Source organism: Diospyros lotus, chromosome 3 (assembly GCF_014633365.1).
Source record: "Diospyros lotus cultivar Yz01 chromosome 3, ASM1463336v1, whole genome shotgun sequence".
Lineage (NCBI taxonomy): Eukaryota > Viridiplantae > Streptophyta > Magnoliopsida > Ericales > Ebenaceae > Diospyros > Diospyros lotus.
Genome location: NC_068340.1, coordinates 39,975,110 through 40,000,182, shown reverse-complemented (window position 1 = coordinate 40,000,182; position 25,073 = coordinate 39,975,110). Strand labels below are relative to the sequence as shown.

At 37.2% G+C, this 25,073-nt stretch overlaps 1 protein-coding gene across 1 annotated transcript; it reads right to left on the bottom strand.

Annotated features, from left to right (window-relative positions):
• Positions 1-62: 62 nt before the first annotated feature.
• LOC127796419 (ras-related protein RABF1) lies at positions 63-25,073 on the bottom strand. The gene is made up of 8 exons (XM_052328555.1): positions 24,851-25,073; positions 24,507-24,583; positions 14,279-14,362; positions 14,022-14,116; positions 13,728-13,833; positions 1,634-1,723; positions 1,416-1,502; positions 63-512 (listed from the first exon to the last, which is right to left on the bottom strand). Exons 1-8 carry the CDS (start codon positions 24,873-24,875, stop codon positions 474-476), a joined length of 603 nt encoding a protein of 200 aa, XP_052184515.1. The 5' UTR covers positions 24,876-25,073; the 3' UTR covers positions 63-473.

Here is a 25,073-nt window from a genome sequence, read left to right as displayed (position 1 = left end):
TGAAATGCAAAATTCATGATTTGAGATTTGATTTCAATTTTAAAAAAATTAAAACCAAACCGTACACTATAATAAGAATAATATATATGATTTATGTAATATTGCAAATTCAAGTCAAGATAAAGCTCAGAAAGGGACTGATGATGCTACAATGAATCCCTTCATACAAATCTAAGTATTGAACACATGACATTCTATTGTTCTGTCGAATTTCTATCCTTCTAAGTTCCAGCATGGAAGTTAAGTTACAGAAGCACATCATGATCATGCATCAACATTTCAACAGGGAGACACAAGCCCTAATATTTATTGAAACTAGATGGAGGGTACTAGCAATATAATGTGTATCATGGGCAAATACACTCCACATGGCTAATGCACACTTCATGATCTTTACAATTCATTCAGAGAATAAGGGTGGATTATATATGTCGCATGAACATTACAAGCAGAAGCAGGTAAATATACCATTCTCATGAAGGAGATGGGCGGGGCAGCCGCTTAGCAATTTCCTGCAGAAAAAGAAAAAAAATCGTTAAGGACTTGTGTGTGTGTGTTTGGGGGGGGGAAGGGGATCTATGCTATATTTTGAGAGAAATAATTATATAAAAGTTACAGTCAACCTTTTATCTAACAGCTTAAACTTTAAAAATGAGATAAGTGGTTAACAATTCCACATTCTATATTGGCAAACAATAGACTTAGAATATTTATTAATTGAAGAAACACTACACTCCAATAGTATATTGCTACATGAATACAAGGTAAAAGATAACAGAAGCTAGTTTTGACAACCAAAGCTAGAGTTGGTATTTTTTTCCAATGAAGACTGTCTAGAATGGGTATCATACTATTATGCACATGCCAATGGTTTTTTCCCCGTAAAAAAGAAGTGTCTCTAAGAGTAGCAGAAATGGGAGTCAAAAGATGACAATGCTGACCCAAAAGTAAATTGAAAAAGGTTAAATGGAATAAATAGCAACTCCCAGGTAGAAATCAACGTTCAAAGTGCAGGAAAAAACTTGTGGCTCTCTGGTATGTTATGAACACCTGAGACAGTTGCCCTAGCAGCTATGATTAGTATAATATTTCTTGGAACCAGATTGTTTAAATGTCACCTCTTGGAAGCAGTAATCATGTTGATGAAGCATCTCAGTGTATTTTTTAATTTTTTTTATTTTTAGATAAGCAACAGTAAGCATCTAAGTTTTATTCATCCGAGGATAGCGTAAAACATGAATTTGTTCAATGGTTAGTTTCCCACCCGCCAAGAACAGTGGCAGTCACCAACCTAGATCATCGTGTTTACTACTAATTATAGAAATAGTGGCCTTTAATAGAGAAGGAATATGTTTTCTTTCCATTTTATCCATAAAAATAATGAAAAACTAAACATCAACTGTAGTAAAATCCACCTCAAACAGCTCGTTTATATTATCTGCTGTCTTTGCAGATGTCTCAATGAAAAACATCCCATTCTTCTCAGCATAGTCAATGCCATCCTTCATAAAACAAAATATTGAAATAGATATGTTAAGCCACTAATCTAACTTAATTGTTTAAATAAAAAAGGAAAAGCTGATGTGGGTGTGTGTTGAGAGAGAGAGAGAGAGAGCTCCACTCTACTACTCACCTGAACTGGTACTTCTCGTTTCTCTTGAAGATCAGCTTTGTTACCCACCAAAGCCATGACTATATCAGGGCCCCCATGTTTTTGTAGTTCCTGCAGAAAGCCACTACAGATAAATTATATGGCTAGATTAGCTTAATCAACAATTATAGAGAAGCACTCCACTGTCAAGCACTCCAAGCTTAAATCTCCTGGGAGAGCACACTGATTGATTTTTTAACTAATACATTCTCATGTTACCTGGAATGACACAGGTTTAAAGAACGTGTGCCCCAAATCTTATTTTTAATGTTCATATCAGATAAAATCATACATAGATAAAAATAAAACTGATGCAAAGGTGTAAGGGATCATAGAGATGAAGAGAAAAATAATCATTTAAGCCATGTGTGTCTATGGAGGGAGAGAGAGAGAGGAATAAGAAGAGTACTATGCATCTATGATCATGACTTGTGATGGTCGCAAAACAAATTGAACAGACAACAGAGAATGCTCAAAGCTTCTAAAAAGTTCCTCTTTTTTTTTTTTGGAGGATGAGAAACACTCTCCTGGAAGGGCCACAATGGACCCAACCGACATTAAACCCAGTATTTTAAAACCGTCTGGAGTTAAACACAGTATGTCTTGAGACTTGTAACTTGGGAGAGCTGAACCGGGAGAGCTGAACCAAAATCCTCAAGAGTTTACAGTTGATCCAGAGTTCACAGTACTAGGCTATCCATGTGGGTTAAAATATTAAAAATCTCATAAAAAGCCATTCAATAATACCTATTGACAACCTTCAAAACCCTCAATTAACTTTAGCACGCCTCTGAAAATTGATTGCATATAAAAAAAATGCAGTCAAGCAATTAATTTATTAGAGAAACCATACATATATCCCTTTTTCCTTAAAGGTAAGAAAGTATAAGAAATAAGTGGCCATAAATGAGTAAACCCTTAACAAAATAGACTTCAAACTATTTACACCACATCATCATGTAAATACTTTCACAAAAGATTCAAAAAGAAAGACAAATCCCATCTAAACCACAAGAAAAAGAAAATGAGAATTGTTCCCTTCAGATTACAAAAACAGAAATTTTCAAAATCTCTTGAAAGAAAAAGGTGGAGCATTAGATACAAGGTCATTGCCAAAGTGTTGCCAATTAGACTTAAAAAAAAAAAAAAAGGTAATTAGGAGGGTATTTTGGAACCAAAATGCTTTTGTGGATGGTAGTCAAATCTTTGATGTCTCAGTGGCTGATGAGTGTTCAGACACCAAGCACAAAAGTGGCTGTCAAGGGCTTATTTGTAAATTGGATGTTAAAAAGACCTAGGATCACATTAATTTGAATTCTCTCTTTTTGTATTGGAAAAGATGCATCCTTTATGTGGATTTCTATTGTCAGATTTTCAGCCCTTAGATCCTCCAAGGTTTCTTTTAGAGTTTGAGAGGTTTGAAGTAAAAGGATCCTTGTCTCCATTTTTGTACACCTTAGATATGGAGGTTTGTCATATGATATGTAAACTGGAAGATCAGATCAATGGTTTTGAGGTATGTGATGGTTAGATTAGAACTTGAGGATCTCTCACCTCTTTTATGGTAATGATATTTTACTTATTTCCAGAGTTTTAGATAGAGAGTTAAAGAGTTTTGAGGACAGCATTGCTCTGGTTCAGGAACAAGGTGGAAAGTCTTCCTTCTACACATTTAGGCCTAAGGCTTGGCTTCCCAATTGAATGCAATTTGGGAAGGAGCTATTGAAATAATCGAAAAAAGGTTGACCCTGTTTTTTTTTTTCCCTTTGTTGTGGGTGGGGGGGGCCTTATACCTTGTCTCTTGCCTCAGGCATTGAAAGAATTGGAGAAGATGTAGAGAGCATTTCCCATGGGATGCATAGGGGCGGGTTTGGGTTTAGAATTTAGAAACTTGGGGTGCGTTTATATAATGAGTTCAATTATCATTTTGTTAAGCAGGAGCAGTCGTGCATAGGGGTGGGTTAGCAATTAGAAACTCGGACCTTTCTAACAAGGTTCTATTGGGGAAACACTGGAGGATTGCTTTAGAGCCAGATTGCTTGCTGAGGAGAGTGATTTTTGTTAGGTATAGGTTTGAACAAGTAAGATGGCACTCTAGTAGGATTCTTTCCCTATGGGGTTTGTTGGAAGGCTGAGCTGTCGAGCTAATGGAAGGCCGAGCTAATGAGGCTGAGCGCCGAGTTGATGGAAGGCCGAGCTGTCGAGCTAATGACCAAGTTGCCGAGCTACTAAACTCGTTATCATCTGATTTATCTTTTGTGATTTATCTTGATTTATATTGTTGTTATATCTTATCTTTCCTTTTTTATTAGATTTGTTTGTATTTAAGGTTGTTGTAATCTAGTCCTAAAAAGTAGGAATCTAATCTCTAAAATTTAGGAAAATTATTAGAAACCACTATATATATTTGTGGCATTCTCAAGGGAATAATTGGTGGAGTATTATTCTTTCAAAAGAAGATTTCTTCATGGTATCAGAGCCTGCTCTTCGATCCTAAAGCAGCCTCTATTCTATTTTTCCGTCCACGCCTTGCTTCATCAATCAGTTTTATTTGTTTCTTCCGTCTACACCATGTTTCATCAATGGAGGATACTCAACCTAATCCCACTCTAATCGAGGCTTCTGCCACAAGTTCTCCAAATCTTTCCAGCAACTCAATTGATCATCTTCCTATATAGATTACTCACCATAAGTTGAATGGGAGTAATTTTAGAGAATGGTTTCAGTCAGTTATGCTGGTGATCAAGGGAAAAGGCAAGGCTGGTTACTTAACAGGCTCTACTCCTTCTCCACCGAGCACAACAGCCACATATGGTACCTAGGAAGCCAAGAATTCCACCATAATGGCCTGGCTGATCAATTCGATGAAACCTAGAATAGGAAGAACTTACCTATTCTACAAAATCACAAAGGAGATATGGGATTCGGTCCAAGACATGTACTCAGATTTGGAGAACTCATCTCAATGCTTTGAGATCGGATCTACCATTAGGACCACACGACAAGGTAATCTAAATGTTACAGATTACTTTAATGTTTTGGTTGAACTTTGGCATGAGATAGATCTGTTTTACACTATTAATTGGGAATGTTCTGCGGATAGTACAAAATATAGTAAGATGATTGAGAAGGATTAGGTGTTTGATTTTCTACATAGCCTTAACCATGATTTGGATGAAGTAAGAGGCAAAATCTTGGTACAAAACCTCAACCTTCACTTCGAGAAGTTTTTGCTGAGGTTCGAAGGGAGGAAAGCTAAAGAAATGTAATGCTAAATCAGCAAGATGAGTTCCCTTTAACTCACCAAAATTCTGCTTTAGCAAGTTTTAAACAAGAAGAGAGTCTACCAAGGAATCTAGGACAAGAGAAGCAGTGGTGTGACCACTGTAAAAGGCCATATCATACGAAAGAAACATGTTGGAAAATTCATGGGAAACTAGCTAACTGGAAACCAAGAGAAAAAAAAGAGAGTGGAAGGACTGCCTACATGGTTGATGCACCAAAGGAAGCAAGAAGCAGTACCAGCCTTAACCTATCAAAGGAGCAGATTCAGACCTTGTATAAGCTGCTGAATCAAGGTATATCCTCTCCAAGCCCTCCTATGGCAGCTACTGCTTTACAAGGTAATCCCCATTACTCTCTAAGTTCCAGCAAACTCTCTAAGAATACATGAATAGTAGATACGGGTGTTTTTGACCATATGGCATGTTCAACATGTTCAATGACATAATACACCCCTTGTGACAACTCTATAAACATTTCAATGGCTGATAGTACCACCTCTCCAGCCAAAGGACATGGAACAGTTTGTCTTTCTGGTTTAAAACTTAAATCAGTTTTACATGTTCCTGGTTTAAGATGCAATTTACTGTCAGTCCATAAGATTATTCAAGATATGAATTGTTGTGTGACCTTCTTTCTTTCATATTGCTTATTTTAGGACCAAGTATCGGGGAAGATGATTGGCAATGCTAGAGCTAAGGATGGGCTTTATTATTTGACAGAGGATAGGATTTTTTCTTCTACAAATAAGGCTGTTTTGACAGCCACAACCAATGCCAAGATTTTGTTGTGGCATAATCGTTTAGGTCACCCAAGTTTTCCTTATCTTAAATTCTTATATCTGCATTTTTTCATCAATAAAAATCAAACTTTCTCATATGAACAATGTACCATTACCAAACAGTCTCGTCTTTCTCATCCAATTCAATCCTATAAGCCATCTAAACCATTCCATTTAATTCATAGTGATATTTGGGGACCATCTAAAAACTCTAATATTTCTGGTTCTAAGTGGTTTATAACATTTATTGATGATCATTCTAGGGCATGTTGGGTGTACCTTATGAGGGAAAAATCTGAAACTTGTAACATTTTTAAGAAATTTCACAAACTCATCTTAAATATGTTTCAAACCTCCATCCAAATTATTCATACTGATAATGGTCGAGAATATTTCTCTCGTGACCTTACCAATTATCTATTTGAACATGGCATTTTACATCAAAGCTCTTGTCCATACACACCACAACAAAATAGTGTGGTGGAAAGAAAAAATTGCCATCTTCTAGAAATAGCTCGCGCTATGATGTTCACCACCCATGTCCCACATTTCTATTGAGGGGAAGCAGTCCTTACAGCTGCATATTTGATCAATAGACTTCCCTCAAAGTCCCTAAAATTTCAGACCCCTTTTGCTATCCTTCGTTCTCTCTACCCAACTGTTAGCCACTTACATTCCCTTCCTCCAAAAATTTTCAGCTGCACTGTGTATGTTCACAATAATCAGCTTAACCGTACAAAGTTGGACCCCAAGGCCCTTAAATGTATCTTTATTGGGTACTCTCCCTCCCAAAAAGGTTACAAATGCTATCACCCACTCAAAAGACAAGTCTTGGTCTCCACAGATGTCACATTCTATGAAAACCAATCATTTTACCCCTCACTAGTTTCAGTTGTTGTATATCCATCCCTCCCAGATCCAAATCCTATTTCCTTTCCTTCCCTTGATGCTCCTTTGCCCTTATGCTCTCAAGGGGGAGAATTTATGGCCTCTCCGCCTATTAAACCTTCAAGTTCCGATAGCACAAGGGCAAATCCTTCAAGCTCTTCTCCTATTTCTCCTAATCCATCTTCTCAGCCAGAAACTACAGCTGAATCTCATGTTCCGACTCCATATTCAGTTGCTAAAAATCCTCTGCAAGTGTATTTTAGACGTTCAAAGGCCCATCTTGAGAGATAGAAAAACGAATCATCACTTCTAGATGCTGGTCTATCAGAAAACATCATTGAGAATGAGTCTACTAGTAGGGATAATTTGGATTGGGCTATGCCTATTGCTTTAAGGAAAGGGTTAAGATCTTGTGTCAAGTATCCTATGTCTAATCACTTGACTTGCGCTAAGTTATCCCCTCAGTACAAGGGATTTGTTGCAAGTATTGACACCATTGTCGTTCCAAGGAATATTCAAGAGGCTATGAGTGATCCTAAGTGGAAAGTTGCAACTATGGAGGAGATGAGTGCCTTGGTGAAAAATAACACATGGGAGATTGTTAAACTACCTTCAAACAAAAGGGTGGTTGGTTGTAGATGGATTTTCATAATAAAGCATAATGCAGATGGAAGTGTTGAAAGATACAAGGCAAGATAGCACAAGGGTTTACTCAAACATATGAGATTGACTATGAGAAGACTTTTGCTCCTGTGGCCAAATTCAACTCAATTTGGGTATTAATTTCTCTTGCTGTTAATCTTGATTGGCCTCTACTTCAATTTGATATTAAAAATGTTTTTTTGAATGGTGACTTGTATGAGGAGATATATATGAGAATACCCTAAGGATTTGAATAGGAAATTGGCAGTGAAAATGTGTGCAAATTAAAGAAATCCCTATATGGATTAAAGTAGTCTCCAAGGGCTTGGTTTAAGAAATTTAGCATGACTTTCAATCGTTTGGGATATAAGCAAGGGCAAGCTGACCATACCCTGTTTATAAAGTCTACAATAGAAAGAAAAAAGACCATATTAATTGTTTATGTTGATAATATTATTGTGGCAAGTGATGACTTACAGGAGATTGAAAATTTAAAGAAGCAATTAAAAACTGAATTTGAAGTGAAAGACCTAGGAGTCATGAGATATTTCCTAGGAATGGACGTAGCCCGAAGTAAAGAAGGGCTATTCATCTCTCAAAGGAAGTACACACTTGATTTGTTAAAGGAAACTGGGATGTTAGCATGCAGACCAGTTGGTACTCCTCTAGAAAAGGGTTGGAATGTCGAAGAAAAAGAAGACACTCTTGTTGAAAAAGAAAGGTACCAAAGGTTGGTTGGTAGACTAATTTATTTGTCACTTACAAGGCTAGACATAGCTTATGCAGTAAGTGTCATAAGTCAATACATGCATTCTCCTACTCAAAAACACATGAATGCAGTGTTCCATGTTTTAAGATACCTCAAGGGAACGGCTGGGAAAGGGCTGATGTTCAAGAAAACTAATGAAAGAAGAATTGAATGTTTTGTGGATGCTGATTGGGCTGGTTCACGTGGGGATTAACAGGTCAACTTCAGGTTATTGCACAAAGTTATGGGGTAATGTGGTTACTTGGAGGAGCAAAAAGCAATCCGTAGTGGCTCGAAGCAGTGCCGAGACCGATTTTCATGCTATTGCTCAAGGGATATGTGAAGTTATTTGGCTGGAAATAATGATGGAAGACTTGGGGATATCCTTATCTCAACCAACAGAAGTTTATAGTGATAGCAAATATGCTATCAGTATTGTGAAGAATCCGGTTCAACATGACCGAATGAAACATGTAAGAATTGACAAGAGTTTTATAAAGAGAGAAATTAAAGAAGGAGGAATCAGCTTATCCTACATCCCAACTACTAATCAAGTGGCTGATATTCTCACAAAAATTGTTACAAGGCCAGGGTTCGAGTTACTAATTGGCAAGCTGGGAATGACTTGTATCTATTCCTCAGCTTGAGGGGGAGTGTTAGAAGGCTGAGCTGCCGAGATAAGGCCGAGCTGCCGAGCTGATGAGGCCAAGCGCCGAGCTAATGGAAGGCCGAGATGCCGAGTTGATGAGGCCGAGCTGTCGAGCTAATGGCCGAGTTACTGAGCTACTAAACTCGTTATCATCAAATTTATGCTCGATGATTTATCTTTATTTATATTGCTGTTATATCTTATCTTTCCTTTTTTATTAGATTTGTTTGTATTTAAGGTTGTTGTAATCTAGTCCTAAAAAGTATAAATCTAATCTCTAAAATTTAGGAGAATTCTTAAGATTCACTGTGTATATATTTATGGCATTCTCAAGGGAATAATTGACGGAGTATTATTCTTTCAAAAGAAGATTTCTTCAGGGTTGGTTAATGGAAAGCTACTATGAGAGTCTGGGTTAAGTTTTGCTAGTTTGTTCATTTAAGGTGTGAGGTGGGACTAGGATTATATTTTAGGATGATAGGTGGTGGGGTCCTATTCTGACCTCGAAAATAAAAATGCAGTTGTGGCTGAGTGCTCCTCTTTGACTCCTAAGCATAGTTGACAAGGCACATCTAGGCGCAAGGTGAACCTCTATGCCCTTCATCACCACTGAGGTGTAAGGCACATGAGGCACATTACTTGTGTATGTGTATTAATAGATCTTATTTTTTGTTGATTTGATTGCATATTCTTGTATATCGGTGAGAGGCAAACCTAGAAGTGTAAGCTAGAGGTCTTCCGAATCTCTCACTAGGAACCTTTGGCAGTGATGTTAACTCACTAGAGAACCACTCGCATCCACATTTTGCTTCATTTTTATTTCTTTCTTCTAATTTTTATTGCAATTTAGAAGAAATTAATTGCTAACAAATGTTTTCTTTGTGTGATGTACTAATTTTTTTCCTCTCTTCTGATTTGCAATTTAAAAAAAAAAACTAATTTTTTTTTGTAACTATTTTGCCATCTATTGCTGTAATTAATTTTTTTCTTTCGTCTAATATCTTTTGCAGTTAGAAGAAACTAATTGCAAATAGAACTAATTGTTTTTCTGCAATAATCTTAGTTGTTATTATAGGGTTGATTAGTTGTCATTTATGATTTTTTACAATAGTGTATACTTACTTTAATTCCGCTTGGGGATGTAATCCACTGCCGGTCCCAAACTCGGATAAAGGAGGAGGGTTGTGTTAGGTAGCCGACAATCAACGTAAAATCTAGTCGGATCCAAAACATAAACTCTAGACAAACTATAAAAAAATGTTGGGACATAACCCTTCATGGCGATGCACTACACTGCCTGCGTGTAGTGTCAAGTGAACTAGGACCGCTGTATCAACGCCCGAATGTAGTGACAAATGAGCAAGAGTCCTCACATTTGCTTGGACAGATGCAGGTAAAAAAGTTAATCCAAAATCAAAACTAAAATAAAAAACAAATCAAATTCAAAGTCAAAGCCAAAATCAAAATCATAAATTAAGGATTGGGTCATGGAACACAAGAACATTAACAGGCAAAGTTATGGAAGTGATAGATATTTTAATATTATGTGCCTTTAAAAGACGAGATGGGTAGGAAAAAAAACAAAAACTTTATCAAAAACTAGATATAAAATATAGTACACAGGAAATGATCGAGCGAAAAATGAAATGGGAATTATTATAGATAAAAGCTTAGTAAATGAGGTAATGGATGTAAAGAGAATAGGAGATAGGATTATTATGGTGAAGGTTGGTCTAGGAAGAATGACTATGAATATCTTTAGCACATATGCACCACGAGCGGGGTTAGGTGAGGAGAGAAAAGCAAAATTCTAAGAAGACCTAGAGGGACTCATACAAATGATACCAAGATGAGAGAAAGTGATTATAGGAGATGATTTAAATAGTCACATGGGTAGAGACGGAAGCGGCTATAGAGAGGTACATGGAGAGTATGGATTCGAGAAAATTAATAATGAGGGTAAGTCTATTCTAGATTTTGCTATAGCATATGGACTCATCATAACCAATACTAAGTTAAAAACATAGGACGAACACTTAAAATCACATATAAAAATGTTACATCAAGCACCCAAATAGATTACTTCCTCATGAGACAAGAGGATCGCTTATGTTGTAGGGATTGTAAGGTGATATTGAGGGAGTGTTGACTACTCAATATAAACTTTTGGTACTTGACGTTCAAGTAAGAAATTGGAAGATAAAAAATCACATAAAACAAAATCCAAGAATTAGGTGGCGGGATTTAAAAGGGGAGGAACAATTAATCTTCAAAAAAAAAATTAAGTGATAGAAGGGAATGGAATGGAGAAGAACAGACAAACCAAATGTGGAGGGAAATGGCTACTGCCCTGAGAAGCACGGCAAAGGTAATCCTTGGAGAGACAAATGGTAGAGCCCCAAACCTTAAGAAGTCTTGGTGGTGGAATGAAGAGGTACAATTGAAAATTAAAAAGAATAAAACTTGCTATAAGACTGTATATCAGTGCAGCAATGAAGAAAACCTAAAAAATTATAAAGAAACAAAAAAGGCAGCAAAAAGAGCTATTAATAAAGCAAGGTCAAAAGCATTTAAGAATCTATATAAAAGACTTGATACAAAAGATGGAATAAGCGACATATATAAATTAGCTAAAGCAAGAGAAAGAAAAACAAGGGATCTAAGCCAAGTGAAATACATAAAAGATAAAAACCAAAATGTATTAGTGAATGAGGGAGCGATTAAGGAGAGATGGAAGGAGTATTTCACAAAATTATTCAATGATGGTGGGGACACAAGAGTTAGGTTGGGACATCTTAGTAACTCCGAAGAGAATATGAATTATACATTTTATCAACACATAAATTCAAAAGAAATAAGGCAAGCATTAAAAAAAATGAAAAATCATAAGGCGGTGGGACCAGATAATATACCAATAAAAGTATGGAAATGCATGGGAGAAGAGAGCATTTCCTGGCTAACGAAATTATTTAACGCGATCCTTAAATCAAAAAAGATGTCAAATAAGTGGAGAAATAGTACATTGGTTCTTATATACAAGAACAAATGAGATGTTCAAAACTGTGAAAATTACAGAGGAATTAAGTTAATAGGTCATACCATGAAACTCTAGGAAAAAGTAATAGAGCAGAAGCTCAGAAAAGAAACAGACGTCTCGGAAAATCAGTTTGGTTTCATGCCTGATAGGTTAACAATGAAAACTATATACCTACTGAGACGCCTAATGGAAAGGTATCAGGATCATCAGAAGGACCTGCATATAATGTTTATAGATCTAGAAAAGGCCTATGATAGGGTCCCTAGACAAGTATTATGGAAGGTTTTAAAGAAAAAATGAGTCTGAATAGCCTATATACAAGCCCTTAAGAACATGTATCACAGTGCAGAGACAAGAGTCAGAACATGCAAAGGGGATACTGAACCGTTTAAAATTACAATGGGACTGCATCAAGGTTATGTACTAAGTTCATACTTATTTGCTTTAGTAATGGATGAACTCACTAAATACATTCAGACAGAGGTGCCATGGTGTACATTATTTGCAGATGATATAGTGTTGGTGGATGAAACAAAAAGAGTGAACACTAAGCTTGAGTTGTGGAGAAATGATTTAGAATCTAAGGGATTTAAATTAAGTAGAAGGAAAACAAAATATATGAAATGTAAATTTAGGAAGAATGCAAGAGTGAAAGATGTTATAATAAAATTGGAAGACCGAATTATACAAAGAAAAAACCATTTTCGATATTTGGAATCAGTGATTCAAAAAAATAGAGAAATTCACAAGGATGTCACGCATAGAATTAAGGCATGTTAGCTAAAGTGGAGAAATGCATCGGGGGTGTTATGTGATGATAAAATTCCATTAAAACTGAAAGGAAAATTCTATAGGATAGCTATAAACCAGTTTTGTTGTATGGCTCAGAATATTGGACAGACAAATACCAGTATGAGCAAAAGACGAGCATAGCGGAGATGAGGATGCTAAAATGGATGTGCGGCCATACAAGAAAAGATAAAATTAAAAATGAGGTTATTCGTAATAAAGTAGGAGTAGTGCCAATCTAGGAGAAGATGAGAGAGACTAAACTAAGATGATTTGGTCATGTGAGAAGAAAACCAAGAGATGCTATTGTGAGAAGAGTTGATAAATAGAACAATTAGTCAAAAAAAGAGATAGAGGCAGACCCAAGAAGACTTTAGGAGAGACATTAAAATTTGATATGAAGTGTATGGGCCTAAATGAAGATATAACAAAAGACAAAAATACATGAAAGCCTATAATTTATGTAGCCGACCCCACATAATAGGATAAAGGCTGGATATGTTGTTGTTGTGTATACTTATTTTATAAGCATTTTGAATAAATGTGTGCGTCATGTGCTCAAGGCTCCTACCTTGCAGCCTTCCGTGCAGGCCCCAAGCACTAATCTTCATCTTAGTGCATCTTGTGCCTTTGACAACTATACTCCTAAGGGAATAGTGTGGTCTACAGAGTGTACACGTAATTTTCAAGACTTGGAAATTGGCTCATCATCAGTTTTCTCAACTTGCTCTAAGCCAATCCTATGAGCTATCCTATGATTGACAAGTGGGTGGACAAATGAATATAGAGCCCAACATGCCAGGCGAAGGGAGAAGCTTCATTGCTCATTTCTTTTACTGTTCAATGCTCGGTTGCTTGGGAAGTTTGGACCTTATGTTTTCTATTTTGGGATACAGTGGGTTATGCCAGTTCTAATAACTACTTTCCTGGGTTCTTAGAGGAGAAGTTGCACAGAAGATTTTCATAGATCCATCTGTTGACTGTCCCTTTGTGCAAATGGTGGGGCATTTGGCGCAAAAGAAACAAGAAAGCTTTTGAAGATTTTGAGGATGGAGAATCCATTTGTTTGACCTCTGTTGCACAGTTTTAGGATGATCTTTATTTTGCTTCTTCATTTCTAGCAAGAACCCCTAGCTCCCCACTCATTCTCCTGTACAGGGTTCAGCCCTTAAGGTGTTCTATTTCTATATCCTTGTTTAGTTAAAAAATAAAAAATAAAATAAATTAGATAAGAGCTCTTCCAATAAATGCAAATCATACCTTGACCCAATACTGTGCTTTGTCAAATGATTCAGGATTGGTTATATCATACACAACAATTGCAACTGCAGCACCTCGATAATAAAGTGGGGCTAATGCTGCATATCTGAACAAAACAAATTCATAAGTTGCAATGCTCTGAGACCCTTAAGAGACAAACTTCATGCAACAACAAAGTGTGATAGGAACTTAAGAAGGAGGCAGAAAGTTGAGAACACTAGTGAGTCTGGGATGTGCAAAACATTAACTATAAGAAAAGAGGAAAAACCAAAAAATAACTTAGGCCACCAATACCTCTCTTGGCCAGCAGTATCCCATATTTCAAATTTAACTGTTGTAGAATCTTGTAAGGCAATTGTTTGTGTCAAAAATGAAGCTCCAACGGTTACCTGATCTTAGAAAAATAAAATAAACTTCACAAATATAAGTTCTTAATATATCATGAACTTACTTTGCAACATACTTAACAGAGAAGATAAAAAACCTTGCATTTCAAATGGTTGGGCAAAATTCATACTAGAGACTAACACACAGCAATTGTGCATCATTACCTTTGATATTGGGTCGAACTGACCACGAACAAAGCGAAGAACAATGCAGCTTTTCCCTACACCAGAATCCCCTAGTAGCACCAGCTGCATACAATGATGAAATTCAACATATTTATAAAAGAAAAGAGGGGACAACAGATTTTCCACACTCAAGTCAATAGAAAAAGGGTTTCAACTTTGAAATCAAAGGACAATCAGTTGTACTAAATCCTGTACGCTTTTATCTCTAGCAACACATACATAATCCTCACACCTCTGACAAGTGCACAGTAATTAAAATTTAAAATTGGACCACAACCTCAAACGGCGTCCGCATCAACTTACAGGATAAAATGGCAATTTTAATCCAAAACATTTGACACTGTCATTCAAAATGATGTAACATATTATGCACTACAACGAGACCATTCAGCTCAAAAACACAAACATGAGTACGGATGGGGGCACTAGAAATGATGATTTAGAGAAGAGGAATATACGGACATGACAGAGATATGCCAGAAAATTATATTTTTGTATATTTTATCTGCTATTCCTAATAGAAGTACTGTCCACAAATTGCCTAGAAGGAGGAGAAAAATATTAACATTTAATTCATAAATATAAACATCACTAAAGACTATTTCCTCAATTATATTCAACTACACCCCAATTGGGGAAAAAAATTGAATTCAATGCTCCATAAATTATCCATAAAAAGAAATAGGTCAAGTGAAAAAAACTGCTGAAAATCTAATGTTCATAACACCCCCCCCCCCCCCCCCCCGCACGCCGGGGATGGCGCACAAACATTAAGAAAACATCTTTAATTTCAAGTATATCTAATATTGACCTAGTTATCATAATTGAAAATGACAAACGAACATGTTCTCGATACATGTCAGAAAGAGATATAATATCCATTTTAGAGTGTGCAAGCTTCATATTCATGTCAGGCACCAAAAAGACCATATCTATAGCATATCCATGAAAATGCTTGCATTGTCTAAGTCTACAACTATAAATTAAACAAAAAAAGTGTTACACTATGTGCTATGTGAAATTTTCTATCCCGAACATAGATATAACAAGGGTAAGAATGCGAGATATGTGTCCAACACTTGTACCTGATGGTATACCAAAGTATCCAATTTTTAACCAATTTGAAGATAAATAAGCTCCATTGATACTATATGTGGAATTAAGAGATCAGGAGGCTAGCAGGCCGAGAATGGTGCAAGATAAGGATCCGAAATCTTAGGGAAGTTAGAGATAAAGGATAATTCAGTTTAAATTATATTCCTAAAATTTAGAGATAGCTAGTTTGTATTTTAAATAAACTTAGATATCTTGTAAATAGAGTAGACTTCTATAGGAGGTAGATGTCTTATATATACATACATCCCATGCACGAATGAAGAAGAAGCAAATTTCCTTTCTCCTAAATATTTTCTACATGGTATTAGAGCAGGATTTTTTTCCTGTTATCAAACCCTAAGGGATTACCCGCCGCATAATCCAGCAAACCTACCCATATCTGCCAGTCTTGCCATGATTCACAATGGCCGACAAAAGCAGCCAATCCTCCAAGATCATTCCCCTACCAAACAGCAACCCTGGAACCATTAACAACAACAACATGCTCACCATTACGGGGCACAAATTAAATGGTCACAATCAGTGTTATTGTTTATATGCGGCAAGGGAAAAGATGATTATTTAACAAAAGCCACAACCAAACCGGGAGAAGCAGAACCAGGATTTAAAGCTTGGAAGTCTGAAAATAATATGGTGATGTCTTGGCTCATCAACTCTATGACAAATGAAATAGGTGAGAATTTTCTTCTTTATGACTCCGCACAAGAGATTTGAGTGACTACTAGGGAAGCCTACTCACATATTGAGAATGCCTCTGAATTATTTGAGATAGAGAGCATATTTGATGATCTAAAGCAAGGAGATTCTCATGTTACACAGTATTTTAACTCCCTAAACAAGTATTGTCTTCAATTGGATAAGTATGATACTATCCAATGGAAGTGTACAAATGATTCAGCAAGGTATAAGTAGATTGTGGAAAAGAAGAGTCTATACAAGTTTCTCAAAGGTTTGAACAAAAACCTACATGGAATAAGAGAGAGAATCCTTGGTACAAAGCCTCTGTCAAGTCTTAGAGAAGCGTTTGCGGAAGTTCGAAGGGAGGTAAGCCAGATGAAAGTCATGTTGAAGCCTACAAACCCAACCTTTGAGCAATCAGCTTTAATCACTCGAGGAAGCCATCAAACTTCAACTAAACAAAAGAAGGGGCGTCCTTGGTGTAACTACTGTCACAAGACAGGCCACACTAAGGATACTTGCTGGGAAATCCACGGGAAGCCACTTGATTGGAAGCCGGCCCATGAAAGGAAGAGTGGAGGTACCTTAGCCTCCACAGAGGAAACCACAACAGCCCTATCACCCAACCTATTCAACAAATAACAAATGGAATGGCTTCAAAATATGTTTGGCAAGACACAAATTTCTCAGTCTCCTACATTGGCATCCAGTTCTATAGCCCATAAAGGTAACAACTTCCATGTCTTGACTGCTAAGAGTAATTTTTCTACTGTATGGGTTGTTGATTCAAGCACTTCAGATCACATGACTAGAGATACTAATCTACTAACTAGATTTCAACCATGCAAGCAAGATTTGATGGTAAGAATTGCTAATGGCTCGTTGTCAAAGGTGGCTAGAATAGGTTCAGTGGCTGTATCTACAAACCTTACCTTAACTTCTGTACTCTTGGTGCCAAATCTAGACTACAACCTATTATCAGTTAGTAAGTTGTCTGCCGATCATGATTGTGTGGTTAAATTCTCACAAAATAAGTGTGAATTTCAAGATTGGATTTCGGGGAAGACGATTGGCAATGCTGAGGCATGTTCGAGACTCTACATCCTTCAAGGGACTACTTCCAGCAATAAGCTTGCTCATTTCAGCAATGGTTCCTCCCTCCATTAAACCCTTTGTTTGTCTCTCTAATTTTCATTCTAACAATAATAGTGCAATCATGCTATGGAACTATAGACTAGGATATCCTAATTTTGTTTACCTCCGAAAACTGTTTCCTTCATTATTTGAGAATCAAGACTCACATATGTTGCAATATGAAATTTGTCAATTCTCTAAACATATTCGAAACACTTATCCCAGTCAAACCTATACTCCATCTTACCCTTTTTCTTTGATTTATAGTGATGTGTGGGGGCTTCAAGGGTTAAAAAAATTACAAAGGCTCGTTGGTTCATATCCTTTATTGATGATCATACTCGCCTCACTTGGGTGTTTCTTATGAAAAATAAATCTGAAGCTGATCCTATTTTCCAAACCTTTCATTCCATGTTACAACAGCAATTTAATGCCAAAATTCAAATCATAAAGACTGATAATGGCAAAAAATTCTTCAATTCTATTCTTGGTAATTATCTCTCCCAACAAGGCATTATACATCAAAGTTCATGTGTCGATACCCCCCCCCCCAAACAAAATAGGGTTGCTGAACGAAAGAACCGACACCTATTAGAAATGGCAAGATCCTTATTGTTTTCTACTAATGTTCCCAAACATTTTTGGGGTGAGGCTATCCTTACGGCCACGTACCTTATAAATAGAATGCCCTCACGCATCCTAAAGCATCAAACTCCTAATCAACTTCTCCTCACATCCTTTTCTCACACTCGGATTCTTTCACAAATTCCTCTAAAAATTTTTGGTTGTTGTGCATTTGTTCATATTCACAACCACCTTCGAAGCAAGCTTGATCCTAAGTCCATCAAATGCATCTTCCTAGGCTATACTCTCCTTATCAAAAAGGTTACAAATGCTACTCTCTCAAGCTTCAGAAATTCTTCACCTCTATGGATGTAACATTTTCTAAACATCAGCCGTATTATCCCAAATCTGATATTCAAGGGGAGATTGTTCAAAACAATCAAAATAACACTTCAAAGTACCAGTTCTGGGATAAAGGGGAAGGAACACAGCCACTGGTGAGGATTCTAATACTACTTCTATTGATGATAAGGATTTGCATTGGCCCATTGCCTTGAGAAATGGAGTAAGATCATGCACACAACATCCTATACAGAACTATATCTCATAAAAGGGTCTCTCACCCAAATTCAGCACATTTGTTTTAAATGTGGATAAAGTGCAGGTTCCCAACACTATTTAAGAGGCTTTTCAACATCCTAAGTGGAGGGAGGTTGTCCTTGAGGAAATCAAAGCTTTGGAAAAAAATGAGACATGGGATATCACTGATTTACCTCCCGAAAAGAATCATGTGGGCTGCAAATGGGTTTTTACAGTAAAATACAGGGAGGATGGAAGGATTGACAAATTTAAAGCCAAACTAGTGGCAAAGGGATTCACCCAATCCTATGGTATCAATTACCAAGAAACATTTGCCCCTGTAGCAAAGCTAAATACCATAAGAGTGTTGTTGTCCCTATCAACAAATTTGAATTAGCCTTTGGACCGGTTAGATGTAAAGAATGCATTCCTAAATGGAGATCTAGAAGAGGAAGTCTACAAGGAAATTCCCCATGGATTTGAAACTAAGCTTACAAGAAACAGAGTATGCAAGCTAAGGAGATCACTCAATGGACTTAAAACAATCCCTAAGAGCCTGGTTTGAGAGATTTACAAGGGCGATCAAGAAGCATGGATATGTCATGACCCTAAGGATTTCCCAATGATAGCTTAGTAAATATAATAGTAGAAGTTTACATTTCCTTTTGTATTTTCTGTTATAGGGCTTTGTCTTTAGCTAATAGGCAATTGAGTTGTTTGTTACATTGCACATGGGTGCAAGTGGGAGGCTATTAGGCTATATATAAGCCACAACTGAGGATAGAAGGATTATGCTTGAATTGATTGAATGAAACTCTAATTCTCTCTCTCTACAATTCTCTCCAATCTCCCTCTTGTTTCTCTCTACTGCTTTCCCTCATTTCTCTCTAAATTCTCTCCAATCTCCCTCTCGTTTCTCTCTACTACTTTCCCTCATTTCTCTCTAAATTCTTCCCCATTTCTGTCCAATATTCCCCTAATTCCCTCTATTCTTGGACTTAGCTCTATCGAATCCTTCCGGCTGCCAATTCGACCCCTAGGTACATGACAAAATACAATCAATGCCAAGCAGACCATCCCTTACTCATCAAGCGCTCCTTAGAAGGTAAAATATCAATTCTTATTGTATATGTGGATGATATCATTGTTATGGGAAATGATATTATTGAAATCAAAAATCTCAAATAAGTACTTGCAAGGGAATTTGAAATTAAAGATCTCGAAAGTCTAAGATACTTCTTAGGCATGGAAGTTGCAAGGTCCAAAGGAGTTTCAGTCTCCCAAAGAAAGTATATCCTAGATCTCTTAAATGAAACAGGGATGTTGGGTTGCAGACCAGTAAATACTCATATGGAATCTACGGCGAAATTAGACAGTGACAGAAAGCACGCCAGTTGACAAAGGGAGATATCAAAGGTTGGCGGGAAAGCTCATTTACCTATCACATACTAGATCGGATATAGGCTTTTATGTGAGCATTGTAAGTCAATTCATGAATGATCCCAAAGAAGAGCATTTGGAAGCAATTTATCGCATCCTAAGGTACTTAAAATTAACTTTAGGCAAGGGATTAATGTTCAGGAAAAACGCAAATCGAGGGATAAAAATCTATAGTAATGTTGATTGGGCTGGGTTAATCCTAGATAGAAGATCAACCTTTGGATATTGTTCTTTTGTATGGGGAAATCTAGTTACTTGGCGCAACAAGAAACAATCTGTTGTCTTTAGGAGTAGTGCGGATGCTGAGCTTAGAGCTATAGCTCACGGATTTTGCAAAAGAATATGGTTAAAGAGGCTATTTCAAGAATTACAAATCCCTATGACCGAGCCAGTACAAGTATTGTGTGATAACCAATTGGCTATTAGTATTGCAAAAAATCCAGTTCATCATGATCGGAGAAAACATGTGGAGATTGACAAGTATTTCATCAAAGAGAAGATAGAAGAAGGGGCATTCAAGTTAAGCTACACTCCTACTAACAGTCAAGTAGCTGACATTCTCACTAAGGCTCTATCAAGAAGAATATTTGATGAGTTAAGCTACAAGCTTGGCCTAAATAACATATTCAGCCCAGCTTGAGGGGGAGAGTGGAATTAAGAGATCGGGAGGCTAGCAAGCCGAGAATGGTGCAAGATAAGGATTCGAAATCTTAGGGAAGTTAGAGATAAAGGATAATTCAGTTTATGTAATTCAGTTTAAATTATATTCCTAAAATTTAGAGATAGCTAATTTGTATTTTAAATAAACTTAGATATCTTGTAAATAGAGTAGACTTCTATAGGAGGTAGATATCTTATGTATATACATACATCCCATTCATGAATGAAGAAGAAGCGAATTTCCTTTCTCCTAAATATTTTCTACACTAGAAATAAGGGTAATAATTGAGTTAAAAAAAAATATTTTCTACACTAGAGAAATTTTTCAAGACTCTTAACTTGAAAAAGAACTAGAATCTCATTCTTTCTTTATGTTTCAATTAATTTGAAGTATCCTTCTAACAATAAATATCATTTTATTTTAGAATATTACGAAAAACACATTGTGTCTCATCATTCATAGTATGTTCAAATACCTGAGTCCTACTTCTAGATACATATCCTCGCAAACTACGAAACTTTTAAAAGTAAGGTTTAGGAAAAAAACTATCACGACCCTAGTGGCAGTACTGTAATTGGGGAACTAACCTTGTAAATCGCTGGGGGTCTAACTGAATAGGGCGGGTGGTTAGTAGGCGAGAATCTATTGTAACAATTAGTTGTTAGGCTGTTGAGTAGTTAGAAAGGGAATAACTATTGAATTGGCTAGGGGTTCTCTATATAAGGACCCTCAGTGCTATGGGAAGGATTATGGAATGAATAATATCTGATCATCACTTCCCTCCCTCTCATTCTCTCTCCCTATATCTCTCTTTCTCTCATTCTCCCTCTTTCTGTTATGTTTCCTTCCCCATATTGTTCTTCTAAATTCCTATCATTCTTGCATTCTGAGTTATCGAATTGCTAGCCCTAACTCAAGCCGCAGTGAAGGTATGCAGGGAAGTTGGGCAAATTTTGCAGAGGGGTTATGTGAGCGTTTTGGGGAGAAGAGCATGGCGGATGTAGTGGAGGAATTTAGTAAATTGAAGCAAGAAGGGACTGTAGTGGAATACCAAACCTGATTTGAGGAATTGAGGTCCATGGTGTGCACTGTGTAGCCAGGGCTTACCGAACAATACTTGGTATCCAGCTTCATCGGCGACTTGAAGGAGGAATCGCGACCCATGGTTAAGATGATGACACCCACGGAGGTGAGGCAAGCTGCAAAAAAGGCCAAGTTGCAAGAAATGACCTTAGAGACCATTTTTAAGAAGCATAATGTTCCCTACAAGTCGAGTTTATTGGCTAGGCAATACGAGGGTGGTAACTCTAGGCTTTTGCTTACAGAAACTAATCAAGAGACAGCCACAGCACTTTCCTATAATAATGGCACTAAGGGTAATTTGATAGAGCAAAGGAGACAACTAGGGCTATGCTTTAGGTGTGGAGACAAATATAGCCCCGGCCATCAATGTAAGAGGCAGCTGATGAATATGGAGGGTTATGATAGAGAAAAAGAAGAAGATATTTCCCATGAGGAAATAGGTGAGTGCAGAGTGATTATCAGAGAGGAATCACGGCTGCATTTTATACAGACTAAAGTGTTTGAAGGAAAGGCTGACGGTGCACCGGAACGACCAGAGGCGGACGCTACTACACTTCTACTACTCAAAGGGTAAAAGCAAAACAATAAGAAGAAGAGAATGAGGCAACAAGTCTTGAAGGTAAGGATTGGTTGAACCACAGTCGTTGCTGTCAATTCTTGGGGACAATAATTGTTTGAAAGGGTGGGGATTGTCACGACCCTAATGGCAATACTGTAATTGGGGAACTAACCTTGTAAACCGTTGGGGGTCTAACTGAATAGGGCGGGTGGTTAGTAGGCGGGAATCTATTATAACAATTAGTTGTTGGGCTGTTGAGTAGTTAGAAGGGAATAACTGTTGAATTGGCTAGGTGTTCTCTATATAAGGACCTTCAACGCTATAGGAAGGATTATGGAATGAATAATATCTTATCATCACTTCCTCCCTCTCATTCTCTCTCCCTATATCTCTCTTTCTCTCATTCTCCCTCTTTTTGTTATGTTTATGTCATTCTCCCTCATTCTCCCATTCTGTTCTTCTAAATTCCTATCATTCTTGCATTCTGAATTACCGAATTGCCAACCCTAATTCAAGGGCGTGACAAAAACCCTAAACAAATAATAACTACAAGCTAATTCTAGTAATCACGATAACAACAGCAGCAATCACAAGCCTTAATCCCACTAAGTGGGGTTGATTACATGAATTCTAGCTCTCCTACCATCCTTATTAATGATCTTATATTTTTTATAAGACCATTATATCCTATGCCATTTTTTTTCTTCCACTATCTCCTTTTCTATAAATCTCTTCCATCCACCAACCTTACTTGTTTAAGTTTGTTGATCATTATCCTCTAGAGGTAGCACCCTTAAACTTTATCTTCATCTAATCACTAATTAATTTAAGGGTGAAATAATTATCTTCAAAGCATTAGGATTGAATTTTAACATTAATTCGCAATATAAATCTTTTCCTAATGTGTAGAAATTTCTTCTATAACACTTGGAAATCTTTTCCTTATAAATTGGAAACCTTTATAGTAATCCTTGATCACCGAGGGACCAAGCGTCTAATATTTTGACGAGGTTTTTGTCCTTTCTCAAACACATTTATTACACTCTTTTTGTTTTGTACTTTTTCCATTCTCATCATCTACTCTTTTTCTTTTTATATACGGCAGTGTTCAGAGCATTCTGTGCACACATAGGGGGCTGGCTAAACCATGTGCCCATGGGTCGCTCCCCAATTGGAGTGTTGTCTTGGGGCATCCCCCGGACTGCATGGCTTCCTGGGGTAATCCACTATTTTCACTTATTATAATAATATATTATTATCATCTTTTCTATTTGTTTATAAGACTCGCCATGCCACTCTGTGGCATCCAACATCACACCACGCTAGCCATTCAATTGGACAGAGTGGTGTTTTCGCATGCTTTTTTGCATTTTTTATTAGTCACTCTAAATCATTCAACTAATATGGGTTTTCTTTTCTACAAAATTAAAACTATTTATACCACAAACTAAATCCATAATCAAATTATATCCCACAATGAAACTCTCATTTCCTTGTCATCCCTCTCTTTCAATTCAAGAAAAAAAAAAGGAAACAAACAATTCTGAATAACCAAGAACCAAGGATGCAATTTCTTGCAAAAGCAAGAAACCAGATATGTGGTTGTATGTGGTTTGAATAATGATACTGGAGCCAACTTGGTATGTCAAAATCATGGGCTGAATGAGTAAAATGCCCATTCTGCCCGTGCTTTTATTTTCACAATACTCTGATTTTGAAAACCAAAGCATGGGAAAAATGAGCATTTTGCCCATTCTGCCCATGATTTTGGCCAACCAAATCAGCTCCAATTCAGTGTTCCTGTGGTTTTTGCAGAACCACATTTATTTTTGCTGCCAAAAGAACCACAATTGTGGTTCATGCCCGGGAACCTAAAGGGCAAGAACCACATTATGGCATGTCTTTTGGTTCCTGCCAAAAGGCAAGAACAGAAGTTGCAGTTCGTGCCAATTGACAGGAACCACGTTTGAGCTTTGCCCCCTTTTCCAGGAACTATGTTGCGCCTTTTGCTTTTTCAGAGATTATCCTAACTTCTTGTTTTGATGTGGATTGAAAGAGGCGGCTGACAAGCAAAAGAAAGTTTTATTTTGGAAAATCATTTGGTGAGAGTTTTAGTTTGGGAAAATTGTGTATAAATAGTTTTAGTATTATAAAGAAAACTCCACATTCATTGATTAACTACTTTTCATCCCCTCCCTTCTTCTGGTTGGGAACTCTCTCTGGCTCTCTCAATGCCGCACACGAGTTTCCTCCAGTGGCAGTGCCAAAATAGGCATTGACTCGAGACAAGTCCAACGCAGTTTTGAATCAGTTCAAGTTTTCGCAAGTATCAGTACATCTATAACCTTTACTCTATCCCAAGAAAGAAGAAGAAGAAGAAGAAAGCAGTTGACCTTCGCCCGTAAATTCTTGGCATCGAGCACTCCAGAGCCCTCGGAATTAGCCCTGCCCAGCTGCGGTGGAGTCCTGGCTGCAAAGACCAAACCCTACAAATCAAACACAAAACCACTTCCAAAAGGATCATTGATCCAATGCTCCACACCGACAAAAAAAGTAAAAGCTGGACTGAAACCACCGAATTAAGAGAGCAATTAGAGACAATTCACAACCAGTTCAATCCGTCTCAGATAACGAACCAAAGAAATTAAGGAAGTTGTGAGGATCGCAGAATCGATCACTGAAATTCAAGTTTTGAGAACCGTAAAACCCTAGAGGGCGATGGAAGCGTAAATTTTACCTGGAACAGAGGGAGCGCAGCCCATTTCTGAGGCCGGGGCGCCCTGCAAGTGTGAAAGCACAAAGAATATACAGACGAACAAAAATAATCTACGATTTAGCGCAGAAAAGAGACTCAGAGAGGGTTCTCTCTTTGTACGGTGGACACACACAGAGAGAGAGAGAGAGGAGAGAGAGAATGTTTTGGCTCTAAAGTTTTCTAACTTCGGAACGCAGAGAGAGAG

What these genes read in the sequence shown, in the direction of transcription:
- LOC127796419 (XM_052328555.1), bottom strand. Translation starts at nt 24,875, where the DNA reads ATGGGCTGCGCTCCCTCTGTTCCAG. An exon ending in CTGCGCTCCCTCTGTTCCAG is followed by an intron (nt 24,584 to 24,850) that starts GTAAAATTTACG and finishes TGGTCTTTGCAG; the next exon opens with CCAGGACTCCACCGCAGCTG. An exon ending in CCAAGAATTTACGGGCGAAG is followed by an intron (nt 14,363 to 24,506) that starts GTCAACTGCTTT and finishes CATTGTATGCAG; the next exon opens with CTGGTGCTACTAGGGGATTC.